This window comes from Salminus brasiliensis, chromosome 2 (assembly GCF_030463535.1).
Source record: "Salminus brasiliensis chromosome 2, fSalBra1.hap2, whole genome shotgun sequence".
Classification (NCBI taxonomy): Eukaryota; Metazoa; Chordata; class Actinopteri; order Characiformes; family Bryconidae; genus Salminus; species Salminus brasiliensis.
In genome coordinates this window covers 37,420,572-37,446,543 of record NC_132879.1, presented here as the reverse complement: position 1 = coordinate 37,446,543, position 25,972 = coordinate 37,420,572, and the positions used below count along the sequence as shown (strand labels likewise).

General features: G+C 41.0%; 1 protein-coding gene across 1 annotated transcript in view; it reads left to right on the top strand.

The window, feature by feature from the left end:
- The window catches only part of cacna2d1a (calcium channel, voltage-dependent, alpha 2/delta subunit 1a), a 138,083-nt gene that overhangs the window by 100,802 nt on the left and 11,309 nt on the right, over window positions 1-25,972 (top strand). The window contains exons 20-34 of the mRNA XM_072672571.1: window positions 259-330; window positions 644-705; window positions 845-921; window positions 8,053-8,113; window positions 8,672-8,772; window positions 12,373-12,454; window positions 13,491-13,556; window positions 15,534-15,646; window positions 16,487-16,558; window positions 16,701-16,768; window positions 17,903-17,941; window positions 18,919-18,990; window positions 21,663-21,815; window positions 23,338-23,390; window positions 25,004-25,059. Coding sequence (XP_072528672.1) covers window positions 259-330; window positions 644-705; window positions 845-921; window positions 8,053-8,113; window positions 8,672-8,772; window positions 12,373-12,454; window positions 13,491-13,556; window positions 15,534-15,646; window positions 16,487-16,558; window positions 16,701-16,768; window positions 17,903-17,941; window positions 18,919-18,990; window positions 21,663-21,815; window positions 23,338-23,390; window positions 25,004-25,059 — 1,147 coding nt within the window. The remainder of the gene's footprint in view (window positions 1-258; window positions 331-643; window positions 706-844; window positions 922-8,052; window positions 8,114-8,671; window positions 8,773-12,372; window positions 12,455-13,490; window positions 13,557-15,533; window positions 15,647-16,486; window positions 16,559-16,700; window positions 16,769-17,902; window positions 17,942-18,918; window positions 18,991-21,662; window positions 21,816-23,337; window positions 23,391-25,003; window positions 25,060-25,972) is intronic.

Sequence of the window (25,972 nt, the reverse complement as noted above, 5' to 3'; positions counted from 1 at the left end):
TTAACTGGAGTTGGAAAGCATTCAGAGGTATGACTACAGCGAAACTGATTAACCACTTGCAGATCTGTCTATCTATCTATCTATCTATCTATCGACCAATCGATCTGAAGTTTTTGAGGAGCACTGTAGAAGATAAGGTCATCCCTTTTTGACTCTCCAATCAGGAGGAGAGCACTGAAATGGAGCTGAAGCTATTTCTCCCATTTCCTAAGAGTATCTGTTTATACCTCTTTATACCTCTTTCCTGTCTGTATGTAGATCAGAAGCAAAATGATCATGGCGGAACAAGGCGAACAGATCATCTACACGCTGGTGAAGTCCCAGGATGAGGTAATTGTACTTTTGTGTGGATTTTCCCACACACAGTATCCAGTCATAGCTGTTATGTGGCAACCAGTCCAACTTGTTAGAAAGCAAAGCTGTTCATTATTTGTCACTCACTGATTCACTGCTTTCACTCACTGATTCACAAATTGATACTGCTGCTTGATTCTAGATTCTCGCTATGCTGCTAATCCCATGATTGGTAGCTCACTAGAGATCTTCACTAAAGCCTTTACAGCATAGATCATGAATACACTGGATGAAGAAGGCGGATGTGGTGGGTCTGATATTTGTGATGTTTGTCATTTCTCATCTGCAGCGTTACATAGACCAAGGCCTGAGGACATACACTTTCGGCCCTGTCAGTGACACCGATTACAGGTAGGAGCAGTGGTCTTTGATTCAACCACTAGGGGGTGCCATTTACACCACTAAAAATTAGTGAGAAGTAATACCAAGACTAGAATTAAAATCTAGAAATTCTTCAAAAGTTCTTCCTTACGTCTCTTTCTCTCTCCAGCCTCGCCTTAGTGCTCCCTGATTACAGCCATTACTACATCAAGGCTGATTTAGGAGACACCATCACCCAGGCCAAATGTAAGTGGCTTCAGGTTTCTGTTCTCCAGTGTAACTAAATGAATACTTCAGAGTAATCTCTTGCCAGAGCACTGTACAACCACCACCCACCCCTCCAACACCAGCACCACACACACACACACAAACACACACACACGTCCCTTTCAATCCCCCCTGCTCCTGCCCCGTAGAGCTGGGCCAGCGTGACTTCTCAGTTGTGGTCGGCTTCCCTGGGCTTTCAGCGGACGAGGCGGCATCTCACTAAAAGGCTCAAGTGTGTATCCCTGCACATTTTCAAAGGCTCCTCGCCTGTAAGACAAACCTCCGCTCCCATGTTTTACCCGTACCGTACCTCTCCCCTCTCTCATGCGGCTTTAGAAGTAGGAAATGAATCTGACATGGGTTTTAGGCTTCGGAGCCGTAGCCATTAAAGAAATACTCCAGTGTTTTTCAGTCTCAATCTCTGTCTGCCATGTCTGAAGTGTACCGTGGATTGCTTACCAGTGGACAGTCGTTTCCCTGTACTACACAAAACACGTTCATAACGTGTAACCAATGGGAAGGTGTCTAACCGAGTGCTTCAGCACCTGCCTGATTGTGCTGGACCTTTAATGAGCTCTGTTGGACCTCAAAGACCATATTGTGCCTATTCATGATAACAAGTAATTGAACTGGGTTTATTTACCGACAAACCATTTTTACAGTGCAGCACCAGTTTTTCTGACTGTGTAAAAGATACAGAGATATGTCTCCATGGTAATCAGCCTCACAGTGTCGTCGTAGCAGATAGAGATCAACTGTAAAAATGATTGGAGTATGCCTTTAAGCTTGCATTCTCAATACAATATTCTTATTCAAAGCTTCTGGAGTTGAATAAAATATTGGTTAATCCCTTATGTTCTTTCCTATTTTGTCCCCTCCCATTCTTGCCCCACTTCTCTCTCTCTCTCTCTCTCTCTCTCTCTCTCTCTCTCTCTCTCTCTCTCTCTCTCTCTCTTTCTCACCCACTCTCGCCTCCTCTCTCCTCCCTGTCTGTTTGTAGCCTGGAAGCCCTTCAGTGATTCTGGCAAGTATTTTACTTCTGTTCTCTCATTGTCACGCCGGCCAGTCTCGTTCTCTCTCTCTGTCTCTCTCTAATATTTCTAATATTTGCACCTCGTCGTCTATTACTAGCTTATGGCAACTGTCACAGTTGAAGCACATACACAGTTTATTCAAACCCACTCACACAACACACACACGCACACAAGCACACGTAGTACATTTGAGTTTTGGTTGTGCTTGGTGCTATACTTTGGCCTTGGCGTCGTATTTGTGTGTGCAAAAGACCTCTGTGACTGCTTTTATTAGCCTTATGTGTGTGTTTGTGTGCGTGCTCAGCAAGGCCAGGGATGTTGAGTGGATGTTTGCATGTTTGAAGGTGAGTCGTAAAAGCTATGACTGATCCAAACACTGATCCGCACCAATCCAGCTTTTTATGTACTTCTGTGTCATTTCCCTAAGCACTGAGTTGGTCTGACAGCCCCATTTGTTTCATGATGCATTGGTTTTATATGTATATTTACAGGCAGGGCCACTTACAATTCAGGACTACAAGATAATTCGCATTATCATTATCGCAATATGAATTTATGTATTACACAATAACCATATTGTCGCTGTGCAATGAAAAACATGTATCTCCAAATACATGGTAAAATGGTAAAAATAAATAAATTACAAACAAAAGTAAAATATGAGTTTATTTTAAGTTATTTAGAGCATTTGTATTGGTCCATTGATTATGAGTTTCCTACACAGGGAACAGAGCAGCTACAGGGTTCAAACCTTGGAGAAAACTAAAAATGGACAACAATGGGGATACATGTTTTTCATTGGGCAGCAGTAATATGCACAGCTGCACCACTGTAAGAAGCTTCTGAAGAAATACAATCTGGGTGTATTTGCATTATAGCCCTTTAGTTATATACAAGGGTTTGTGCACCCCTTTTCAGAAGTCAAAATCCTATACAGGAAACAAAATGGCATTTTCTGCACGTTTTAGATGTTTTTGTTAACTTGCTGAATTTAACATGTTGTTAACTGATTGATATATAAGTGAAATATTAATCAATTGTGCCATAACCTTTGTACACAAACACATATTTTGTGTTTGATTTTCCTCCCCAATATGTTAAATTTAAGCACATGAACAGTAAGTGTTCATTAAAGTGAAGCATAAAGAATTCATAACATTTCAAATTAGAAAATTAGAAAATTAGACCAGGGGTGTCCAAACCTTTGCATACGACTTTTTTTTACAAAACTAAATATATTTACTGTCAGAATATACTTTGTCGTCTTTCACTTGATGCTGTAATTTAAAACATCTAGCAGCCTTAATATTGAACGAAAAGTGCCAGACTTACTTAATGTGCCATTAGTGTGTCTGCTGAGTCTGTTAATTAGAGACTATTAGTATTTCTTAACTTTCAGCATACACAAAAGTGGATGATGCTTCATTAACTGGGTGTGCGGTTTTAATCACACTGTACCACTTCTCATATTGTTGTTGTTGAGAAATTCAACAGCTTGATCCAGTATCATATGTCCATAATGTGCAGCTCTATTGATTAGAAACTCCTTCATTTCAGTTCCATCAGCTAACTGAAAACGTGCTCAGATTGTTCAGGGTAAAAGGTTCCAGGACAGTTAGCCTAAAGCATTGAGGTTCTGAGGTTATGAAAATGTATGTTATAAAAACTGTTTGGATCACAGCGTTATAAGAACGTTTCTCACACAGCATTACCAGTTAGACAAACACTAACATCATGGAAATGTTACATGAAGTAATACACTGAATAAGTACATATATTGATCTGATATATAATCACACTGATGTAATATTTAATGAATGTGATTCTAATCTAAAAGCATTTATTTAAACAGAGAATATAATACTTTCCTAATGTTATTAATAAAATGAATAAAAAAAGTTGACACTGAAAAATGATAAGTTACCGGAATGTAAATAAAATACATTTAGAAAAAAAGTTCTAGGAATGACGCACTTAAACTAAGCGGAGATGAAAGAGCGTAGAGTGTTCAGTCTTATCCACAAAGAGCTGATGTGGCATGCCTGATTCCACTTGTTTACTCCCTATAGTGCCCATTTAAGTAGAAGATTTGTCAGCCCTGGTGTCGAGGGCTCCACAGCCTGTAATTGGACACTTACACAATAGGTGTACAATTACATATAGAGGTGGATTGACCTACTAAATGGCTAGTGAATGGTCAACCTACCTTGTTGGTGAAGTGTATGTGAAGAGTTTGGACGAGTTTTCTTCCAAAACCCTGTATAGTTAAATCATTTACACTATGCATGAATAGTGTAAAAACAAAAATACTCTGTCTTTTTCTCTAATAATGGGAAAATGATGATCATGTTATACTGAAATACCTTGTGTATGAACATAAATGCTTAAATGCATTTTGCAACTAAACTTGCAACTCTTTTTTTTCAGGGAATGTGTGTCTGCAGTCCCTATTGGGACGGGATTCAATTTGCATAGGGTCCTGGGATAATTCTCTCTTTCACAGGAGCTCCACAGTTTTTTTTTTTTTTTTTTCTATCCAGATTAGCCATGTCTGTTTTTTTTTTCTCCCATGTCCTTTGTACAGGCACAATTGCCTGCTCATTTTAGTCCCATCTGGGACTAAAATGGTCACATCCCTGTGTTGTTCCAGGCAGATGTCACCTAGCATTGGGAAAAATATGAGAAATTGGACACTGCTGTGTGGCATATTTAGACTCTCCAAGACCCCCCGGAACATAACTTTCCACAAATCACATATTTTAAGAAACCAAAACATTCCAAATGGCAAAGAATCTGAAATCAAGCTGTTGTTTAGCTTTGCTTCCCTCCGAACTGAAAGAAGAGCCATTGTCTCTGACTTTGGACATGAATTTAGTGAAGGTAATCATGTGACAGCGTGACGTGAAGAGTCAGGTACTAGAAACTCACTCGTCCTGCGGTAGTTTTATTGCCGTCTGGAAGCAAGAGTCTTCTCACTGAGTAGAGCCGTCCAGCTGATAACCCTAATCCAGTCCAAATGGGCCTTATCTGTACATACTCAACAGGACAGTTGTTCAGAGGTTCCTCTGCAGTATTCCCCTGCTTTTCATCTCAGACTCTGACTGAAAGTGACAGCAAAACACTGGGAGGTCTTTTGTTTCTGTCTCTTTGTAAACTGTCCCACACTTCCCAGTCTGTACCTGTAACTCTTCAGCTCTACAAGAGCTGAAGAGGAGACCATTGTTCATTGGTTTTAAGGCAGAGACGGCCTCCTCTTTCTGGGCAATAGGAACAGTTTGGTGTTTCACGGTATGAACAAACCGCACCACTCTTTCCACATCCAGCATGTTTTGGGGCAAATAATGTGAGCAACTGAAACCGTAATCCTTTCCCTTCGGTAGTTGCTCTGTCATCGCCTCCGTAATTCGTGCCGAATGGGAAACTGTTTAATTTCATATGATGCATAATTCATGAATGATGCCGTAGCACTGCCGTGGAGATTCACGAGGCTGGATTACCACATTTAAGCCCTTCCTCACTGTGTTTGGTTTCCATGTGTGCTGAGAGAAACCCTTTTGATCAAAATGCAATATTTTTATTCAAGGCTTGCTCTGTGAATAAAATATTGGCGACTTTTAACCCATGTGGTTTCACCCCTAATTCTCTGTCTCCCCTTCCCTCCCCCTGCCTTGGTCAATCGCCACCCCCTCCCCTCTCTCCTCTCCTCTCCTTGTGGGATTTGACCCTCCAGAGGCACTTGGCAAGTATTTGTTTTTCCTTTTCTCTCCTCATGTCTTATCCTTCTTGTATCACATGCATGTCTGCTGTCTGCTGCTGGTCTTCGGTTATGTAATTTACTAGGATTAACCCTTCAGATAGCCTTAAAATAAAATAAACTAAATAGTGTTTAATGTCACCTAAATGGACCAAAAAAAGGGAATTCCACACCTATGGACACGTCAGAGATGTACAAGGAGGCAAACTCTACATTGTGCTGTTAAAAGGCTCATAAATTGATGTTTCTTTACTTTATTATTGATCCAGATGAGTGTAATGTACCGTGTAATCACAAACTACACCAGTTACTACTCAATCAATACTGTGCATGTTAGGACACTAAGCTTCAAAAACAGTGTACTTTGTTTATTGTGTTTGTGATGCCACCTTTACATATTTGCATATATTCATACTGAAGAATAGGGCCAATGTACACATACGTATCATATGCCATATACATTTTGGGTGCATAACACTATATCAAATGTAGGATATGGGTATTTAAAGAAATACTGCAGCAATTTCTTATGTTTTCTTGCTGCAATTCTACCACTGTTTACCATGGAAAATACTTTTAATGTGATTTTCTATGCTGCTAAAAAACGAAGAAAAAAAATATTTATGCCTACTTTTAATAAAAACCTAGGGCCGTTGCTTAATTCTGTTTGTAAGTGAATGTTTGAAGTAAGCTCCCCAGACAAAACATTTGTCTTCTTGTGTGTTTGAGGTGGTAGCACCTTCTGGCTCCTGTTGATGGCGTTGCATAAGGATAATCAGGCTATAAATACCTGTTGGATGTGTGATGGGATTGAGAAGAGGTGGTGCAGTGCAGTGAAAGTCTCATTCAATGTGTGGAAAATGGGTCGCAAAGCAGATCAGGATTGGCAAAGATGTGAGTGACTGCATTTGGGTCTATCGAAGGCCACAGAGTGAAGGAGGTAGCTAAATTTGCAAGTGTATGGAAGCGTACGGTCATACGGGTCTACCAGCAGTGGCAGAAATGCTCCTCATTCTTAAGCAAAAGTCAGCAAAGGCCTTCTCCATATGTTCAGGTTACGTGGTTCAGGTTGTGAAGGACCTGTGTTGTCTTCTTGAAGCAAATCATGCACAAGCGATGAAACTTGTCTGCGGTCCCGGTCCGCTAGTTTTGTATTTCACCCACAATTCTTACGAGGATTTCCTGTAGACTTGGATTTCTGCCACTGCTGGTAGACCCGTATGACCGCATGCTTAGAAACTACACACTATGGAATTTGCACGCCCAAATGCTATCACTGTCTTTTCCCTGTCATGCACATCTGCTTTGCGACCCATTCTCCACACATCCGACGAGACATTCACTGCACTGCACCACCTCTTCTCAATAAATCTTGTTTTACACACCCACAGGTATTTATAGCCTGATCATCCTTGTGTAACAAACACCTTTAACATGCAATGTGACCCATTTTTTGTGCCTATATAACACAAATTTGAAACTTCAGCATTCTCCTAAAACTATGCAGTTCTTAGAATGAATGATTTAAGAGAGCGCATATGTTTTACCGAACTGTTGAGCTCTTCCAATGACATTTTATTCAACTTTATTTCCCTCCAAAACACAGTAACAAGCAGTTCTGGATACTTTTGATTTCCCCAAGGTTTCCTGGTATCCATGTTGTGAAAACATCACCCCCACCTCTATGCTGATAACATGTTGCCAGAAATTCCTCCCTCGAAACGAATGAATTGCACAGATTTACAGTGTTTTACGTAAAGATTTGCTTACGGAATTCAGCATCTGCCCATTGGTTTCTATGTTAAGTGCATTTAGAGTTACACAGGATTCCAGTTCCTTTCTAAGTAAGAAACCAATGGCTTTGGTAATTGACCCTACACTACAGATGTGGCCAATAGTGAATAGGTTAAAAAGTATATCCTACTACTAATACTCTGACACCCAAGCTAGAACCATACAGCCTGTAAAATCTTCCCTGTGACTGCCGATGCATGGGTCTGTGAGTATAAGTCTTCTTGGATGTGAAAGCTGGAGGGTAGCTGTGGCGCCTCCAGGCTAGCGGTGCTGTCTCAATCCATCAAAATGTGTTTCAGCCAGCGCGCCGCTAAATAGCATCCCTGTCAAAAAAAGAACGTAGGCAGTGAGAATGAATGCAGTCAGATGTTTGTGTTAATGTAATTATTCATGTCAGCCTCCAGCGCCTTTCTTTACCTTAGTATACCCCATCATATATGTCTTTTGCCTTTATAGCAGCTGTAAAACTCAGAGGCTGCTATTTAAATGAATGAAACTTGACTCTGATGTGTTCTTTTTCCATTTTAGTCTCCGAAAGTCTGCAGGTGGATAAGTTTGAGGAGTACGGATATACTTTCATAGCTCCCAGGTGAGTCACCTAGAATGATTAACGATACACGCACATCTTTATCAGGCTTCATCCCATGTGTTAGAAATGCAAATAAGTGATTTCGCACTTGATAGGATTTCATTACTGCCAGTGTTTAATAAAGCAAATTGGCAGTTTTCGGCCATTTAGTCGATGCACGTTTGGAGTCAGAAGCTGGCTTTAGTTTTGCACTGGAGCTCAAGCGTCATGCCCAAGTCATCAGAAACTTATCTGAAACTGTGTCAAGTTATACAGTAATCTCAAATTTACTTTCGTATATGTATTCTGAAACTGTACCAACAAATCTTTAGACTTCAGTGTGGCTGACACTGCTTTTTAAGATCACACAAACCTCAAAGCTCAGTGTGGTTTGAGATAAGTGTGTGGTGATTATTATTGATTGCATGTTGTTTACTTGTGTGCTCCCTTAGCCTCGTTGCTGCAGTGCAGAAGCAAACTTCGGACGCTGAGCATCTCTGACTAATCGACTGAATTTGATTGTTTTGTTAAACTGTTTCTGTGTGTCTTTAATGGTTTTCTTGTGACTGACCCTCGTAGAGAGTACTGCAGGGACCTGAAGCCGCAGAGTAGCAACAACACAGAGTTCCTGATCGAGTTCAATGAGTACATTGACAGGAAGACGCCCAACCATCCGCTATGTGAGTGCTGGACAGATGGCTGTCTGTCTTTCCTGGGTTTATTTCTCAGCAGTGGAACAGCAGCAGAAATGTAGTGGTTAAGGCTGCCAGACACACTTTCCCTCTATATCCAACATGTCCAAGAACATGTTTTCATGAACAATTAGAAAGGTTCTTGTCCACTAAAGTACTTTAAAGATTATGTAATCTATTACTAAGTTTGGGATAGTTCCTGCTTAGATTAATTTAAGAGATGAAGATATCCTTGCTGTCACACAAAAACTTGGCAGTTTTCCACTTTTTGACACCACTTGAATCTGGCAGTTGGTCATTACATTGTGTCAAAACATCATGATGAATGGACCAATAGAAATGCTCATAAAACAATCTACTGTGAAGTCGCCATTTTGGAGATGCAAGGTTTCTGCATGACAGCAATGATACAGTATTGTCACTACATGTACATTGATGATTAATTACATAATGAGCAAGACGTTATTCAGATTAGTTGATAACGGCCTTTGGTTATCTCTCATGATGCACTGTGGCCAGCACCACTCTGCACTAGCAGGCCGTTGCTCCGTTGATAGATTGGAGGATAAAACTGACCAATCTGACACTTAATTGAAGGATTGGAAGTCTCTAGAGTAAGAGTAAGGCAGGCGTCTGCCCTGCTTTGTGGTGTACAGATTGCTGTGGATGAGGTTTAAACCTATAGACATGGATTTCTCCACTGTTGCTTCTAATGTTATGAAGGTTTGAAGAGGTTTAGAGATGCTTCTGTGCTATTTGAACTACTTTATTGGGAGTTAGAATAATATATCAACTATTTAACAGTTTATTATTCAGTGTAAATCATTTGGAATAGTTTAAATGACACTTCTGCTGTGCTTTAATACTCTCTCGGGCTAACAGCTTGGGGTTGCTGGTTGGGTCCTATATATTAGTTGGAGCTCTCCTGCCCCTTTGTTGATCGTTGAGGTTGCAGCCTGGAGAAAGTCACCCTAACCTCCTCACCCCTTTCCCCCCCATAAAGAATAAGCTGTCCTTGAGCCTACCTGATTAAATAAAGCTTTTGATTGAGCGTGCGCAGTAAGTGTGTCTCTTGAGATCCATTATTAGGCATGCATATTCCAGTGAATAAAAATCTAGTGATATTTATTGCTCTCCCGTTGGCTATTGTGGTCTTGTGGCCATGCACAACCCCCCCTCTGCTCTAGAGCCCTTTGATCCTAACGCTGGAGGTGCGGTAATCACTCGCTTCGGTGCACGTGTTGGGCGTGTGGGGGGCTGGCCTTGTACCTGCACACCCGAGCAACTCCAATTACCCTGTGTGAGTGAGAGAAAGCAGGACATGCCACAGAAAGAGAGAGAGAGAAAGAGAGAGATATGGATGTAGTGAACCAAAAGGCACGGAATGTGGCCGGGGGGCACGTTGGGTAGGGTTAACCCATTCAGAACATTGCGCGAAGAAAGGAGTCGTTCAGCGGGCTGATTACTATTTCAGACACATGAACAGACCACCAGCTGACCCAGAATGTTTGTAGTGTGTGTGTGTGTGTGTGTGTGTTAGTGTTTAGTACTTCACTGTTATTTACCATCATTTCAAAACTGGCTTTAATGACTTAAGAGCCTTTTTAAGTGTATCGTGTGCTTTTGTGTATACTCATTTCAAACCCATCTTTACTCACTTATGGGCCTTTTATATGCAGATTAGGGCTCAGTTCATTATTGTACAGTCTTATCCATAATCACAAAGCTGAAAACTGTTTAATCCCCCCCAAAAACACACACACAGCTCAATTTAAACCATTCATATTTGTAAAGATTTGTCATGGAGGCCCCTGTAATTGTGGCGTATGATCTTGGTATTATAAAGGCGGGCCACGGTCAGATCGGTTGAGTAGTACCCGAATTCCAGGGCTGCCTTCAATAAGGCCCTAATGAAAAGCACACAGTACCGAGAGGGCACGGAATAAAGTGCTACACCAGCTGCCCTCTGTGAAGTGTGTGTGTGTGTGTGTGTGTGTGTGTGTGTGTGTGTGTGTGGTGTCATAAAGGAGTTACCCCGGCCTTTGCATTAATGAACTGCAGCGCAACATTTTTAAAGCGTTCAAAGGAAGCTGAACAACTTAGAGGAGGAAAAAAAAACTAAACCTTTGATGGGCTGTTGCAGTCATATGCAGCCGTACAACACAGGCATGTTCCACGTCGCGGGGAATTAATCTGCACATTACTTTTTCATTGCTTGGTTTCGCCTCCTCTTTTTTTATGAACTCCTACTGCACTAACTCCATCCGAGGTCAGGATCTGCAGGCTGTTCTCCGTAGTATGATCCAAGCAGGCATTTACACATGTTACGTCAAAATCCACTTTACTGTCATGAGAATTATGTATGAATTATACTGTATGATATAAAACCTACACTGACGATCAAGGAGTTTGTTGTTGTTATTAATGCTGTTGTTTAATTGAGGGAAGTTGATATTTTTAATAAAGATTCTACACTATTTCTCTGTAAATGTTTAAAGCAGAATTTTGAAGAAATGTATAATTGGCACTTAGAGACATCACTAAAGAACACTCTTTACACATGCATTTTTGGACAAGCTGAGAGATACAGAAGAAATAACTAAAAGTGAAAGAAACATGTGGACTGGAGTGGTAGAGTAATAGTACAGGATCTTTAGACTCAGATTATGCAGTTCTAGCAAAAGTTGTAGCTCAGTTAGCAGCATGCTAAGTCTGGAGTAGCAATGATAGTTTCAGTGGAGCATCAACATGACTTTGATTCTGTTATTTTAAGGTAAAAATGCTGTATAATGTTTTGTGATCATGTTAAACCGCTTATCATGTAAAATTGTGTACATTTTATTAGTCTTAATAAGATGTAAGATCATGGTCAGATGACTCTGAGGTGGATTGGATCTACTCATCTGAGTCCATCCAGCTTAGGCGTCATTAAAGCAAAAATTCTGTATTTCTTAAGAAATTCTGTTTTTCCTAGGCCCCACTGTACATGCAATGGAATAAGTCTTCAATGCAGTAAATAAGACTGGGCCAGTGTTTAGAGAACCAGTGTTTACTGGACAACACAGTACCAACTGACCAATACTGCACATGATGCAATTAAAGCATTACTCCAGCTTATGTGGTGTGCCATCAGTTACAGACAATCATTTATCGTGTGTTTATGCAAAAAAAAAAAAAGAATATAAAATTGCCCCAAAACTAAAACCCCTGTAATAGAAGCCAGGTGAGAATTGCTTAGCATCTGCCCATTTGCTTCAGTTATAAGTGTGGCTCAGTTGCATTGGATAGAAGATTGACAAATACTAGAGCATTCCTTTAGTACAGTACAGTACAGTTCCTAGAAATTCCAAAACCAGGTCCATACCCAACAAGTAATACAGGGCATGGCGGTAAATATGCAAGGTAGGGTTGTTTGAGTCAGACAGTAAATGTACAAGAATGGGACTAGTGAAAAACACTACAGACTGTGCAAATTGTATGGACACCAAATAAAGTCTAGATGAACCATGAATAGGAATGATCGTGTACTGTAGTTTGGACTTTTACGTTTTGCTTTGGTCTCTCACACCCACTTTTATATGTGCTTAGGCAATGTGGATCTGGTGAACAGGCTGTTACTGGACGCTGGCATTACCTCCAAAATAGTGAAACACTGGACTGCACAGGATCAGTGAGTCATGCTAGCAGACAAACACAACACACATGCACACCCACACATGTTCGGATACTGCCGAATTGATTACGTGAATGTCAGCTTCAAACGCATTTTTGCTAATTTGTTACATATGCTGTATTCCATACAAAAACACTTCTGTAGAAAGCCTTTTAATAGATGGATGAGAGGAGCGCTTGTGAAGAACCTTTGTAGGATTTAAAGGACTCCATGAATTTTGACACTGAAAGTAATTCAGTTATGTCTTCAATTATACTAACTTATACTTAAAGCAAAATGCTAATATTTCAGGGCAATTATTTGGCCTTATTTGGTTCAGTGATGTACTTTTAATCCTTTATTTAAAATAAGTTAGTTAGTTAAAGGCTAAACATTAAGCAAAACATATTTTCAATTAGTCAAACAAGTCAGACAACCCTGTCGGGTCATTTTTGAACAAAAGTCACCATTCTTGGTGTATGTAAAGAACCCTTAACTCTAGCACCTTTACTAGGTTTGGTAACACTGTAATGGACATAAACAGTCATGATGACATAATTTGTTACTGGTAGTAACATGACACTATTATATCAGTGGACATAATCTGCCATATGTTATGACACTCTTTGACATCAGACATGACTTGTCATGTCAAGTTTGTTCTTTAAACCTTGTAAAAGGTTTGGCTCACTCACAGATCAGTCATTTAGCTTGTCTGTGGCATCACTTAAAAAGGCCTTTATTGCTTTACATTACTGTAAGAGCCTGCAAGTGGAACGGCATTTCAGACATTTCACGAATAACAACATAACTTACAAATTCATTGGTTTACTGCATTTTAAATGGGCTTTAGATGTTCACGACTTGCCTACAGGTAACCTGTGATATCATATTGCTATAGTTCCTGTGAGGATAAAAAAAGGGCATATTGTACAGCCTTACTACAGGGCTACAAAAATCCTAGCAGTTACGAAATGATACGTCTAATTTTAGTTAAAGCAGTTTGTTGAGTGTTAATCATGCTGTTGTGTGTGTGAATGCATGTGATTTGCAGAAGTGACAGAGTCACCGCTAAGTTCGTGGCCACAGATGGAGGCGTCACCAGAGTTTATCCCACAAGGTACAAGTCTGCTTTAAATAGTGCACGTTTACATCTTTGTCTGGTCGCTTAAACAAGTTTCGTTGAACTGGACTCATTTCTGCTTTTTCACCGTGGTAAACACATCCTTCAAAACTGTCACCTAGTTTAATTACACAGCACGAATGTGATTTAGATTCTCAACGTGAGTGTAAACAAGATATATGCCTGTGTCTGTGTTTGACTAACACAGAGGGATGATGAAGTGTTTTCTACTTTAGAATAGTTAAATATGGAAATCACATGGAGGCAAATCCCGCAGTATCCTTGTAGGCTTTTTTTTTTTTGTATATTTGCAGGACAACGGTATTCTGAAAGTAAAAATGTCCAGGAGTAAAATAATATGGGCCAGATTTACCGTGACATTACAAGGGAAAAGATGTTGCAATTACACATATGCTGGTTCATGACCAAGGAATTCCAGCTGTTTTACCTTTTACATGGAATGTGGCATTATCACTGGTTTCCCTCATTTGGATGTGGCATTAGTGATTCGAAACGCCACATTCCAGGAGGCAGTTCTGGAGCTCCTTCAGGTCAGCCTACCCAGGTCATCAGTGCCTGACCCCGTCTACAGATGAATCATGGACGAGCAGATCAGCAGATGCGGTTAGGAAAACACGTTGGACATCCGGTCCCTCCGTACTGGAGTAGCACAAGGCCGTGTGCGCTCACCTGTTCAGAGGTGTTTCTCCTAGGACTCCTCTGTGAAAATCCTGAAGTTTGGGCACAACGAAGAATTTGAGCAGTTGGTGCAGTACTAACCACCTGTACCACCTTCTCACTTTCTGTACCCCCCCCAACATGCACTCTGGGCGGACTCTGTGGCTTTCACTGCGGAGTCACTCAAGGCACTACCATATCCATTGACCTGAAGTGGTGGAATACCATGATCTCCATATCTAAGACAGGTCTTGATGATCCAGTTCTACACAGCAATCATCGAGTCCATCCTCATAAAATCATCTAAAACCATCTGGTTTAGATCATCAGGACAGATGATCATCCAACAGAAGCCAGCACAAGTATACAAGACAGGACAAATATAACAGCAGGGTCATAAAGCGTACTGGCAAGATTAGAGCTGACCCCTCTCAAACCGGACATGACCTTTTCCCACCACTTGGTAGCTCTCTAATAGCTTCCCTGGAGCTGTGGCACTCATCAATGGCAGTGGACCCCTTGCACTTTACACAGCCCATTACTGTGGCCCAAAACTCTAACCTGTGCAATAAATGCACATTTGCTTACATGTAGAAAAATCATATAACTGTAATGTACTGTAAATAATAGCAGATTTTTCTTAGAACCTGCTCATATTCTCATACTCCGCTTCCTTCACTGTTTTTTTTTTATTGTCTAGCACTTTCTTGTTGTTTGATTGTGATTTTAACTTACATTTAATACAGCGTTGATACAGTTCAGAGCCTTCTTTTAATTGCTGCATATTTACCAGTCCTAATCAGATGGCTTAGGAGCTGAGCGTTGGTCATTACTATTTATTAATGTATTAATGTGAATATTCTGGATTGATTTTACTAAGAACATAGAAGGAGAAATGGTGATTACCACTATGGAACTGTATGCACATTTTGCGTTGTGTTGTGTGGTTAGCACAGAGCTGGATGAATCTGGCCCTCTGTTCAGACCAACAAAATGTTTTGTAAAGTCCCTTTTCGTTGCAACTGCTTGTGTAACCATTTCTTTTTAGTTACAGGTGAAGGTTAGAATACAATTTATAGTTTAGCTTAGAAAATGATTCCATATAGGGGCGTATATACAATATTGTGCAAGTGTTTAAGATAATTGATACAATTCTATGTTAAGCAGTACAAATGGGCAGGAATTCCACTGCGAATAGAGTAACTACACATAAGCAAATAAACAGTGTCTTGTGTTTTTATGGGTATATACATGCAATACATGTGTTCTGACTGAAATGCATCCTGATTTCTACAGTGCTGGTCTAGAATGGAATGAAGAACCAGAGACATACGACTCCAGTTTCTATAAGAGAACCCTGGACAATGATGTTTACATCTTTACACCACCATCACCAGAAAACGGAACTCGTAAGTAAAGTCGTTTGTACATTGGGTGGCCTTGGGAACACTGAGTTCTCTCAACTGTAATATTTTAGGCCATCTTAAACACTGATGCTGGGAGAGCTCAAGAATTTACAGTGCCTTTCCAAAGAGAGAGTTTAGAGAATTCTGAGGGAGAATCCCTCCTTTTCTCAGACAGAGCACAGCAGCAGCTTGCAGTCCTTGTTTGCCCAACCAACCTACATCTTTTTTTATGAGACAAAACAAAAATAGTATTACTGAAATGTAAAAGGAACCATATGTTTGGATTTTTTTCTTCAATAGCTTCTTAATAGGGAGAAAAACATTCAGTTGTGTAAATGATCATTGTTATGCCCCAAGATGATCGGGAACTACCGATATTTCGCTTTTATTTGAAGTTGATGTTAAACACATTGGTCAGTAGACTATTAAATGAGCGTCAGTGTACAAATGAAATGGTGATCATTGGGGCCCAATCAAACTTTTTAGAATGGACTAATTATTATACATACAGGGTCTCCAAAACAGCCACTTTACAGGACAAGGAAGAAAGCTTATTTACTTTCAAAGAAAGTCAATGTAAAAAGATTTTATCTAATGCCTCAAATGTAAGACAACTATAACAGTCTGTTGTAACACGTAACACCCACATCTCTAGCATTAGTCTAGGGTTTGTAAAACCATTAACGTTGTAAATGGTAGAATTTCCAAACATTGGATTGCACATTTTGTTTTAAGTGTTGAGAAGTATGTATTACATGAATTAGTGTAATGTAGAGATGTAGATTTATTGGTCATGACATCTGTGTGTGTTTGAAAACTTCAAAAACTCTTACCTTGTGTTAGGTGCTGCTGAGTCCATTTTAGTGAGCAAAGCAGTGGAGTTTCCCATCAACGGCAGTAAGCTCAAACCAGCAGGTAAGTCTCTCCGATGGACTGGTGAATGGTCAGACACACTACTGTGCAACCATATTTGTTTTGTTGTGTGAGATGATTGCATAGTGGGAAGCTTTTTGAGAATGGGGAGTTGATCATGGACGTCTGCTGTTATTTGTTCTAGTGGTTGGTGTGAAACTGGACATCTATAATTGGATGGAAAGCTTTACAAATGCTGCAGAGAAATCTAACGTGAGTAGATCATGAGTTTTCAGTGTCATTTAGCCAACTGCTTTAACATGCTAGATTTTTCCTTAAATAAAAAAAGATATTGTGTCAACAAAATCTTGCCCGGAAGCACATGCATGGTCTGGATGCGTCTTCCCTGCTGCCAACCCAAAGTGCTTCCATTCAGATAAAAGCACATAATCACTTTTATCTCTGGGACCAAGTCATATAACTACAACATGCTTATTCTTAAACTTAAACTAAAGAAAGTATTTAGCAGAAGTTTTTAGAACTTTCAAGAACATCATTGCTTCTGTTCATAAAGACATTCTTAAAGCCTCTGGGAAAACATTTTGATATGTTGAATTTTGAGTATAATACTAAATGTCAGTGTTAAGTGAAACATTAAAAGTTTAAATAGATAACACCAAGCCTAAATATGATAAAACTCTCCTCAAAAAACAGTAAAACGTACTCATCAGAGCTCTGTGAGAAGGTTGGGGGCATGGGGAAGTTGCGAGAGGCGTTTTTTGAGCTTTTTACTCTGAACTACAGTTGTGATTTCACAGATCTTTAGGGTTTACTGAGGTTCTGATGTCTGTAATCGAATTACCAGCCCATATGTAAATACTAGCTAGAGCCACGACTGAAGGGGCAGCTGCCCTGCGTTTGCTGTCGTGCCTACAGGTGGTTCAGGACCCTCAGCTCCCCCAGTTGCGGCTTGAGTTTTAGCTCGCCAGGATTAGCTTTAGCTCTGACTCAAAGAGAGGGTGGAGCTATGTTAGCCTTGAGACTGTTCAGGGGTATGCTGACGTAAACTTGACCCACTTTTAGGGCCGCCCATTTCACATTCTGGTGAAAGGCAGCAGACTTTATTAGACTTTGGGAATATTTATATATTATGAGATTCTGAAGATCATTTGAGGTATAAAAAGCATGCTTAACTTTTTTAAGTCAGAAGATAAGATTCCCTCATCTAGCTGTTAAACTAGTAACAGGGTCTGGTAATCTAGTCATGAAGGCTTTGCAACTAACAAACTAATATTTGATACATTTTTTATCAGATAGCATATATTTTAGATAGGCTGTTTTAGTTATTTTGATGTGCAGGGACGGTGGTAATGATGAGGCAGTGTGCTTTTCATCTTTTCTTTACAGTGTAATGATGAAATCTGTGGCTGCAAAAGAAACGATCAGGTGAGACATTATATTACATTGCTTGTATCTACAGCTGTATCAGAGTCCTGTCTGTACCTGTTCCCATAGTGTACTACTGTATTATGCTGCTGGAGGCTAAATGTCATTTGGGATCAATAAAGTATCCATCCATCCATCCTAACATTCTTTGGAGCAATTAGTAAACTCTTAAATAAATACTTTGGGTTGCTAATTTGTTACTGCCAGTTGACCCACCTCCCCTAAGCACTAGCAATACTCCCAACACTAGGAGGGTGAGGACTTAACATGTCTCCTCCAATACAAGCAAAGTCAACCTCCACCTCAGGTCGGGCAGCCGACATGCTCGAAGGAAAGTGCAGGGTCCCCAGCTCTGCCACACCAGGTAACAGACGCCTGTGCTGGCCAACATCGCATTTAATGTGATGAGAGGGGAGGGCGCCATCTACCCACCCGGAGAGTGCACAGCCAATTGTGCTCTCTTGGACTTCGGCTGCTGATGGCAACGCAGCATGCCTCTGGATTTAACTCTCAACCCCCGGCAACTAGACAACTAGACATGTTGCTCTGACAGTGTATATCAGTATATTGAAAATCCTTCTTTGGTCTTGGTGAATGTCTCAATCCGCTCAGTCATATTTGTAATCATTTTCTAAAATGGGCCAGATAACCTGTTTCCCACACATTCTTCACTGCTGTCCACTCACCTCCTATAGTGGTTGGGTTTTTAGTCTCGACTGACATTTCCCAACACACTTGTTTTGTCACTTTTAAATGTTCTGAAGGTCTTACTTCTACACAACTTCTGCACCTATTTGGTTTCCTTCTATTTGGTGAACTTTAAAACTAGAACAAAAATGTAATGTGTGCATTTGCAAAAGTTTAGACACTTAATTATCACATCAGGCCTTAACTGACTCATTAGGACTGGTTAGGCAGGAGGTAACAGTCCATAATCCATGTTAACTGTGTTTCTCGCTCTTTCTCTCTTCCCACAGAACATTGACTGTGTGCTTTTAGACAGTGGGGGATTCTTGGTTATGTCCAACCAGGATCATTACGTCAATCAGGTAGGATTTAATCTTATCTGCCAATCACCCAGAATGCTTCTCTCCCTACAGACAAATCCCTGCGCTCCCCCTTTATGCCCCACCAGCCCTCCCTGCTGTTGCAGAGTAAATGTTTGTGGTTGGGCTTAGTGAGGGAGGCCCATCGGAGTGGAGTGTGTGCAGGATAAATTACAGTGCTGAGCTAAAGCCGGCCTGGCCCTAACCCTCCTCTCACAGCCTCTCCAGGGTCCACACTGACCGCTGCCAGCACCAACTGCCCATTCGTTAGGAGTGTTATTGCTCGCAGAGAGGGCTAGGAAGAAGGAGAGCGCTTTTATACACACCCAGATTTATGCTTCCTCTGGACTTGTAGCCAGTACATGGGCGCACACACACACACACACACGTCGTTGCTGACAGGACATTGTTTCTTCTGGACCTGAGCTGGGAGCTATTCGCTGTGTGTTCTTAACAGTAACCAGAACAAGGGCAGGCCAAGGGTATTTTTTTCTTATCCCACATGCTCTCTTTCTCTCTCCCTCACACACACAGACACACACATACATACACACTGTATCACACCTTAGAGATTTTCTTGGCTCAAAGACAACACTTCCATCAAGTTAGTTTATGGTAATGTAGTGAGCTGTGTTAATGAGATTAGTACAGATCCTGTTGACCTCCCCTGAGCTCACACACTCCTTCAAGCTCACAGCAGAATACCTGTGGCCTATAAAGGCCTCAGAAAGGCATCTCTTCATACTGTATACCTGAAACAATAAGAATAATCATACTAGCACCCATCTGACTATATAGTCATAGATAATATTTCTTATATAATGTATTATAGATATATTTGTAGTAAATGTATACATAGGTAATCTGGCCTATATATATATATATATATATATATATATATATATATATATATATATATATGTGTGTGTGTGTGTGTGTGTGTGTGTGTGTGTGTGTATAGGATGGTACCATCCTATACAGCAACCTACCAGCAACAGGTACCAGCTAAACAGTAGTGCCATGTTTAAGTCCCTGACACACAAAGCTAACTGTCAGCCACTGGATGCCCTCAAGCCATTGGTGTGTGTATTGGTGGCTGACCATTGCCTGTAGTCGAAGTGGTGTGTCTCCCACTGTTGGCCATAGTCAGTTCTCTGTCGTCAGCAGAAACTGTAAAGCAAGCAAACAACACTTTCAGGGCGAAGTCACCCGAAGTGTACAGTTGTGGTTGAACATTGCTTTGACATAAGTTCATGGACGTATAATGAGTACTTCTTTCTTGGACAGCATCTCCCCAAGTCCATGGTCATGTAAAACTTGTTTGACTATAAACAGAGATACAGGGGTTCCCACAGCTCCCCGTTTATAGTAGGCCTATGCCTTGGTGGTTCCTGGGTTATTCCTGACCCCCCAAACCAATTTCCTCTCAGCTTAGGGTGACCGTTTGGGTCGTCTTCTTCCAGACCCTGAAGTGGATACACCTTCCAATAACTTGCACTTACATGTAGTTGTTTGAAATCTGCAGTTGCTTAGAAATGGCTTCAAAAGATATTCCTGACTTCTGGAAATCTACGACCATCCTTCTCAGATCTGCACTGCGTTTGTTTGTACTCCGTGTTGGTCAGTCCAATGAGTGCTGTCAAACAAACCCCTTTTCATGTGGGCACAGAGAAGCTACCAGCTGTAGTCAATCATGATCACTAACAGGAAGTTAAGAGGCCTTGCCCTTAGCAAGTTAAAAGACATTTCAGCACCACTGAATAATGATGTAAGTGGGTGTATGTGTGTTTTTTGACATTGTGTTGATTTTAGAAAACCCCTAAATTATTCAAACTCGTGCACCAGATTCGTGCTTTTTTCTGTCAAAGATGTATGCTGTCACTCATTCTGCCCCAGAAAAGAACAGTTCAAAGAAAATATTGAAAGCCCAATATCGCGATGGCATTCATGTTCGTGATGAGTGTATGTAAACTTCCGACCACAACTGTATGTGCATCAGCTGTAGTCTGTGGTGGTGTTTGTTGAGTGCAAATTTCAACAGAAGGCGGAAGGCGATCATCAGTCGCCCATAGTTGGTGCTACTTCTTCCTCGTCAGCTTGATGTTTCTGGGCTCTTGGAGTACAGTCCAGTGCATGAAAAAACAATGGTGCATTAATGGTACAATAATAGGCTAACATCCAATCAGCTTCCCATTGTCAAGTTTTTTTTTATTTTATCAAAGATGCTTCTTGATTTTCAGATAACATTAATTGCATGATCCAACCCTAACTGTACCCTTGTAACCTTGGCTTTAGCCTCATGTTTGTTAAGTTAGACATACACAGAAATTAGCGTTGCTTTCGCCTTTTACCATGCCTCCCTTCTTTTCGCACTTTTGTCTTTCTGCAAAAACTTGCTGAAAAACCAGTGTGTTCATACACTGAGACGGGCTAATAAATTTTAATGACATGCTTTAACCATAACATCTGTTTGCGCACACTGTTGCATTTAAACCTGCTAGAGAGAGGCCATGTCGTTCTTGGTAGCTTTTAAATATCAGATTAAATTGCCATGAATGTTGTAGATCACTGGGAGTTCTTACATGTGTGTCTTACTGAACTGCAGCAGCCTAATGAAATACTGCTCCTTTGCGTCTGTGTTTGTTTGTGTCTGTCTGTGTTACCTGTGTGCGCAGATTGGCCAGTTTTTTGGTGTGATTGACCCCATTCTGATGATGAACTTGCTGAATGACTCGCTGTTCTCCTTCAACAAAACCTACGACTACCAGTCGGTGTGTGACCCTACCAAAGAAAAGAAATCAGCTGCAGGCCTCAGATCAGTTTATGTGGTGAGTTTACAAGCAATGGTCAGTATTCTTTTGGGGTGTATCTTTCAGGAAGACTCAGCATGACACACCGTCCTTAAAGAGGTATTGAAGCCAAGTCTCTAGATGCTTTTTTTCTGCCCTGACATCCAGGTGGTGGAATAAACTTCCCCTGGATGTCTGAACAGCTTAAGATGCTCCCTGTCTTCAAACACCGACCGACAGAGTCCATATATGGAAACTAAGCTGCAAAAACAGCCCTTTTTTTAACTTAGTCTTTTTGTGATGTCAGAAAATATAACACATTAACAAATACCAGCCTGTTTAGCCTACAGCAGTTTAACCACGGCCATTCACACTGAAGCTACAAGGAGTGTTTCAGGACAGGACCTGTTTTTTGAATGATGCAGGATGGCCAATCAGAGCAGAGGTCATTTTAAGGTGCAGTAACAGAACCAGCCTGAGAGGTTAGAACATAACCATGTCAAAAGGGATTATGACTTTTTTTAGTACAGGGATAGGATAGCTGACTTCAGAGCTAAAAATACTTGAAAAATACAGGATATTGATGTGGGTATTGTTGCATCATGGGATGAAAAATTGTGTATCTAGGTATTAGTGCTGACTATTGTGTCTAGCAGTATTTTAACTCAAGGGTATCTTTAGACTGTAGCATATTTGTACTAGTTAGTGTATACATTCTCAACAAAGTGGACAACAAAGAACTTCTGTAACAGACTGTAGTGGTCAAAACTATTTCCATATTGAAACCATTAAAGGATTCAGCTGAGCTGCTGCTTGATAGTTAAGAAAACAGGCCTCGAGCCTACATGATAATTTTTTTTTTTTTTTTTACAGGGTTTTAATCAAAGGCCTTTAATGTTATGGCACCACGTCTACTACCCCCCTTTTGAAAGTTGCTTGGACTGCTAAAAACGTTGTCGCCTGCTAAAAATAGCTGTTTGTATGTAGGCCTCGTTTCAACCGGCTCTGTAAACTTTGGCAGACCATAAAGCGAAAGTGAGCCTGCAGCCATCAGTGGCGTGTGATGGCTTCATACTGAACCGTCAGGACTGGCTCACGCTCCCTCCTCTGATCTTCCGTGAGTTTAGACTCATGGATCAGTCTGGCCCCGGTGACTAAACCGCCCAAAACACACACACTCAGCCCTGAATCAGCGTGAGGGGACGCGTACTCTCCAGTGTTAATTAAAGCAGTGTGTGCATTCTCGCTAATCCAGCCCAGATCTTGCTGCTCCTCATTTTGCCCGGTTTGTAAATTTACACTAGCGTCTGTAGTGGTGCGCTCTGAGCGAGTTCCTCCAGCTTTTTTGGCCTCATGTTCCTTCATTTGGCAGAGCCTTCAGCAGAGCCTTGCCAATGAAAAGCAGGATGTTTGGGTGCTCCTCCGCTGAGGAGGGGAGGCTCATGGAGTCAGAGAAGAACGCCTGAGCGAATATTGGGCTGCAGAGCCTAGAGCGCTAGTGCTGTGTACCTTGGATCTGATATTATGTGCTACGTTTCATTTATTCTTTTGTCTCTTGCAGCCGACCATAGCAGATATACTGAACGTGGGCTGGTGGGCCTCTGCAGCGGCCTGGTAAGTGGAGCACTGATCTAAAAACACTGTTTGTGACAGATAAAGCAAATGTCTTTCTTTTTTATCACTTTCATTACCTGGCTCCAGTGTTTCTCAACCTAGGCTACTCTGGCTGTGTAGGAAACCTAAAACAGCTGACATGATGCCTTGCTGCCCAGGCTTTGACCTTTAGAAGGCAGTGTAATGATGCGGCTCAAAGACAGCAGTACGTCATTAGGTTGTCAAAAAGCACAACTCAAGTCCCCATCGTCATTTCACTCCCTATTGACCCTTGGCAACTCTATTAACTACTGCACTATTAGCTAGGATTAGTCTGTGTTAGCCTGAATTAAACCTGTTATCCAGAGCTGGGTTAGTCAGTATTAACATCACCTGTGTTGACACAAAGAATTATGAAATATAAGGCAATAAAAGATACATCTATGATACCTTCAGGAAAATTTACAAATGCAGACGACATTTGCCAACGCATGTTAGACACTTCTGTAGGATACGGGCAATGGATGCAGACAATAATGTTAACATATGTTTCTGTACTTCCAATAACACCAGAAAACCTATTGATTTAAAACTCACTTACAATCAAAGTGACTGAATCCCAACTGGCATGCTCATGCAGGGCTCACATGGGTGGAAAGTACACTAGGTGGGTTCCAGGTATGCACTGGCTTTGTATATGTGTTGTTACTTGGATCCGGTTGGGCTTCCCAAATGGGCCCCATCATTACAACCCATCTTAATATCATATGGGTCCAATCTAGGCTCCATGTGCAGTGTGCAACCCAGACGGGGCCCATGCTTAACCCCTCCTGATGGAAGCCTACTGACCCTGGTGGGCATCCATATGTGGGGCAACATGGTACCCGTGGACAAAACTTTCTGATCCCCAATTGGGCTAAGCATACAGGCCCCACATGGGCATGTTATCTGGGATAAGTAATCTTTTGAATGCAAACTCAAAATTACAACCATAGATGAAGACAGACCTGAGAGAAGGCTAGGTAACCGAAAATAAATAAATAAATAAATAGTGGTTACATTTTCCTAAGGTCTTGTGGCATCTGTGCATGATCAGGCACATCCGGGAAAAATCACTGCACTGATAATGTTTCCTCAGATTCTTCCCTCTGGAAAAATAGTAGCATCCATAAAAGAGCAAATTATGCATGGGGTTTTAAACAGAACTAGTGCACCTACATTTTTGCTGATGGTATTCAGCAACTGCCCAATAGCCTCTATTATAAGTACTATTGTGAAGTGCATGTCTATTATAAGTAATTTTTAAGTCAGATGCTTTTTTTCTGAGCACAAGGAAATTAAGATGATAATGCGTGGTAATTGACTGTAAGCTACAGATGCAGCAGATAGACACTAGGCTAAAAAACACTGGGGTATTATTTGGTGTCCCTGTCCTAAAACTACGAACTCGCCACTTAAAGCCCATCATAATCAGCCGACAGCTGTTCGAACCTGCCTTCATGGCCTCAGCTTCATTTTTAGACCCATTGTTTTGAAGAGTTATTGTTTAAGGCAGACATGTGAAAGTTTAGTGTGTGGCTCTGTGCTGTGTTATTGTTTTACACAGTCGTCTGCTGCTTTGTTTTGATTTCCAGGTCAATTCTGCAGCAGCTGTTTGTTAGCATTACATTCCCTAATTTCCTGGAAGCAGGTAAGAAAGAGGACTCTGAAAGTGATTAAGGACAAAGTCACTGGCGCTTGATAGATGTGCGTCCGTGATGACGTGTGATGAAACACTGAGAATGTTAGTGCTAAATGACTGGATAAAAACACTCTCCCACATTCATGATCAGGTTGTTATGAAATGCCAGATGTGATTGTTTGTGGCTGTGTCAAGTTTGACAGCAGCCCATGTGGGGGATGAAGTGGGTTTTCCTAAGCCCTGAAAACATTCACTTTGGAGACTTGGATGAAACGCGGGGCGGAAACAGTTGTGCCACTGAGACCTCATCCACACATATACGGATATCTTTGAAAATGTTTGTTTTGGTTTTTCACGCTGTTGTAGATCACTAACCATGGAGCTTTCGGAAAATGCTTTCCAGGACGGAAATTTGTGGATGAATGAAAACATGGTTTTTATTTGAAGATGCTGACGTCACATGGCTCACTTTTCACATGGTCGTTGCTATTATGCTGTGTTGATGCTCACAACTCTGCAAATAAGACATGGCTGAGCGACTGGGTCCAGCTTTCCTAAAGCTTTATAGCGTTAAAAAGAGAGAGCTTTTTTTCTTTTAAAGTGAAGCTCACTCTACCATTTAGCAATGAAGATGGTTTTGCAAAACCCAGCCCTGTTTTTTGTCTGTGATGGGTAATGTTGAGCTTGATTACATTACATGTTTAACCTTATTCAGCTTTACGTCAATATTGCTTCAAAAGTCCACACGCATCAGTTGTAGACACCTGCTCATACAACGTTTCTTCTGAAATCAAGGGCGTCGATAGTGGGTCAGTTACCCCTTTGCTGCAGTAACAGCCTCTACTCTAGTAGAAAGATGTTGGAACATTTGCTGTGAAGAATCGATCTTGATTTCACGAGGGTGGACCATGCCCTGAAGTAG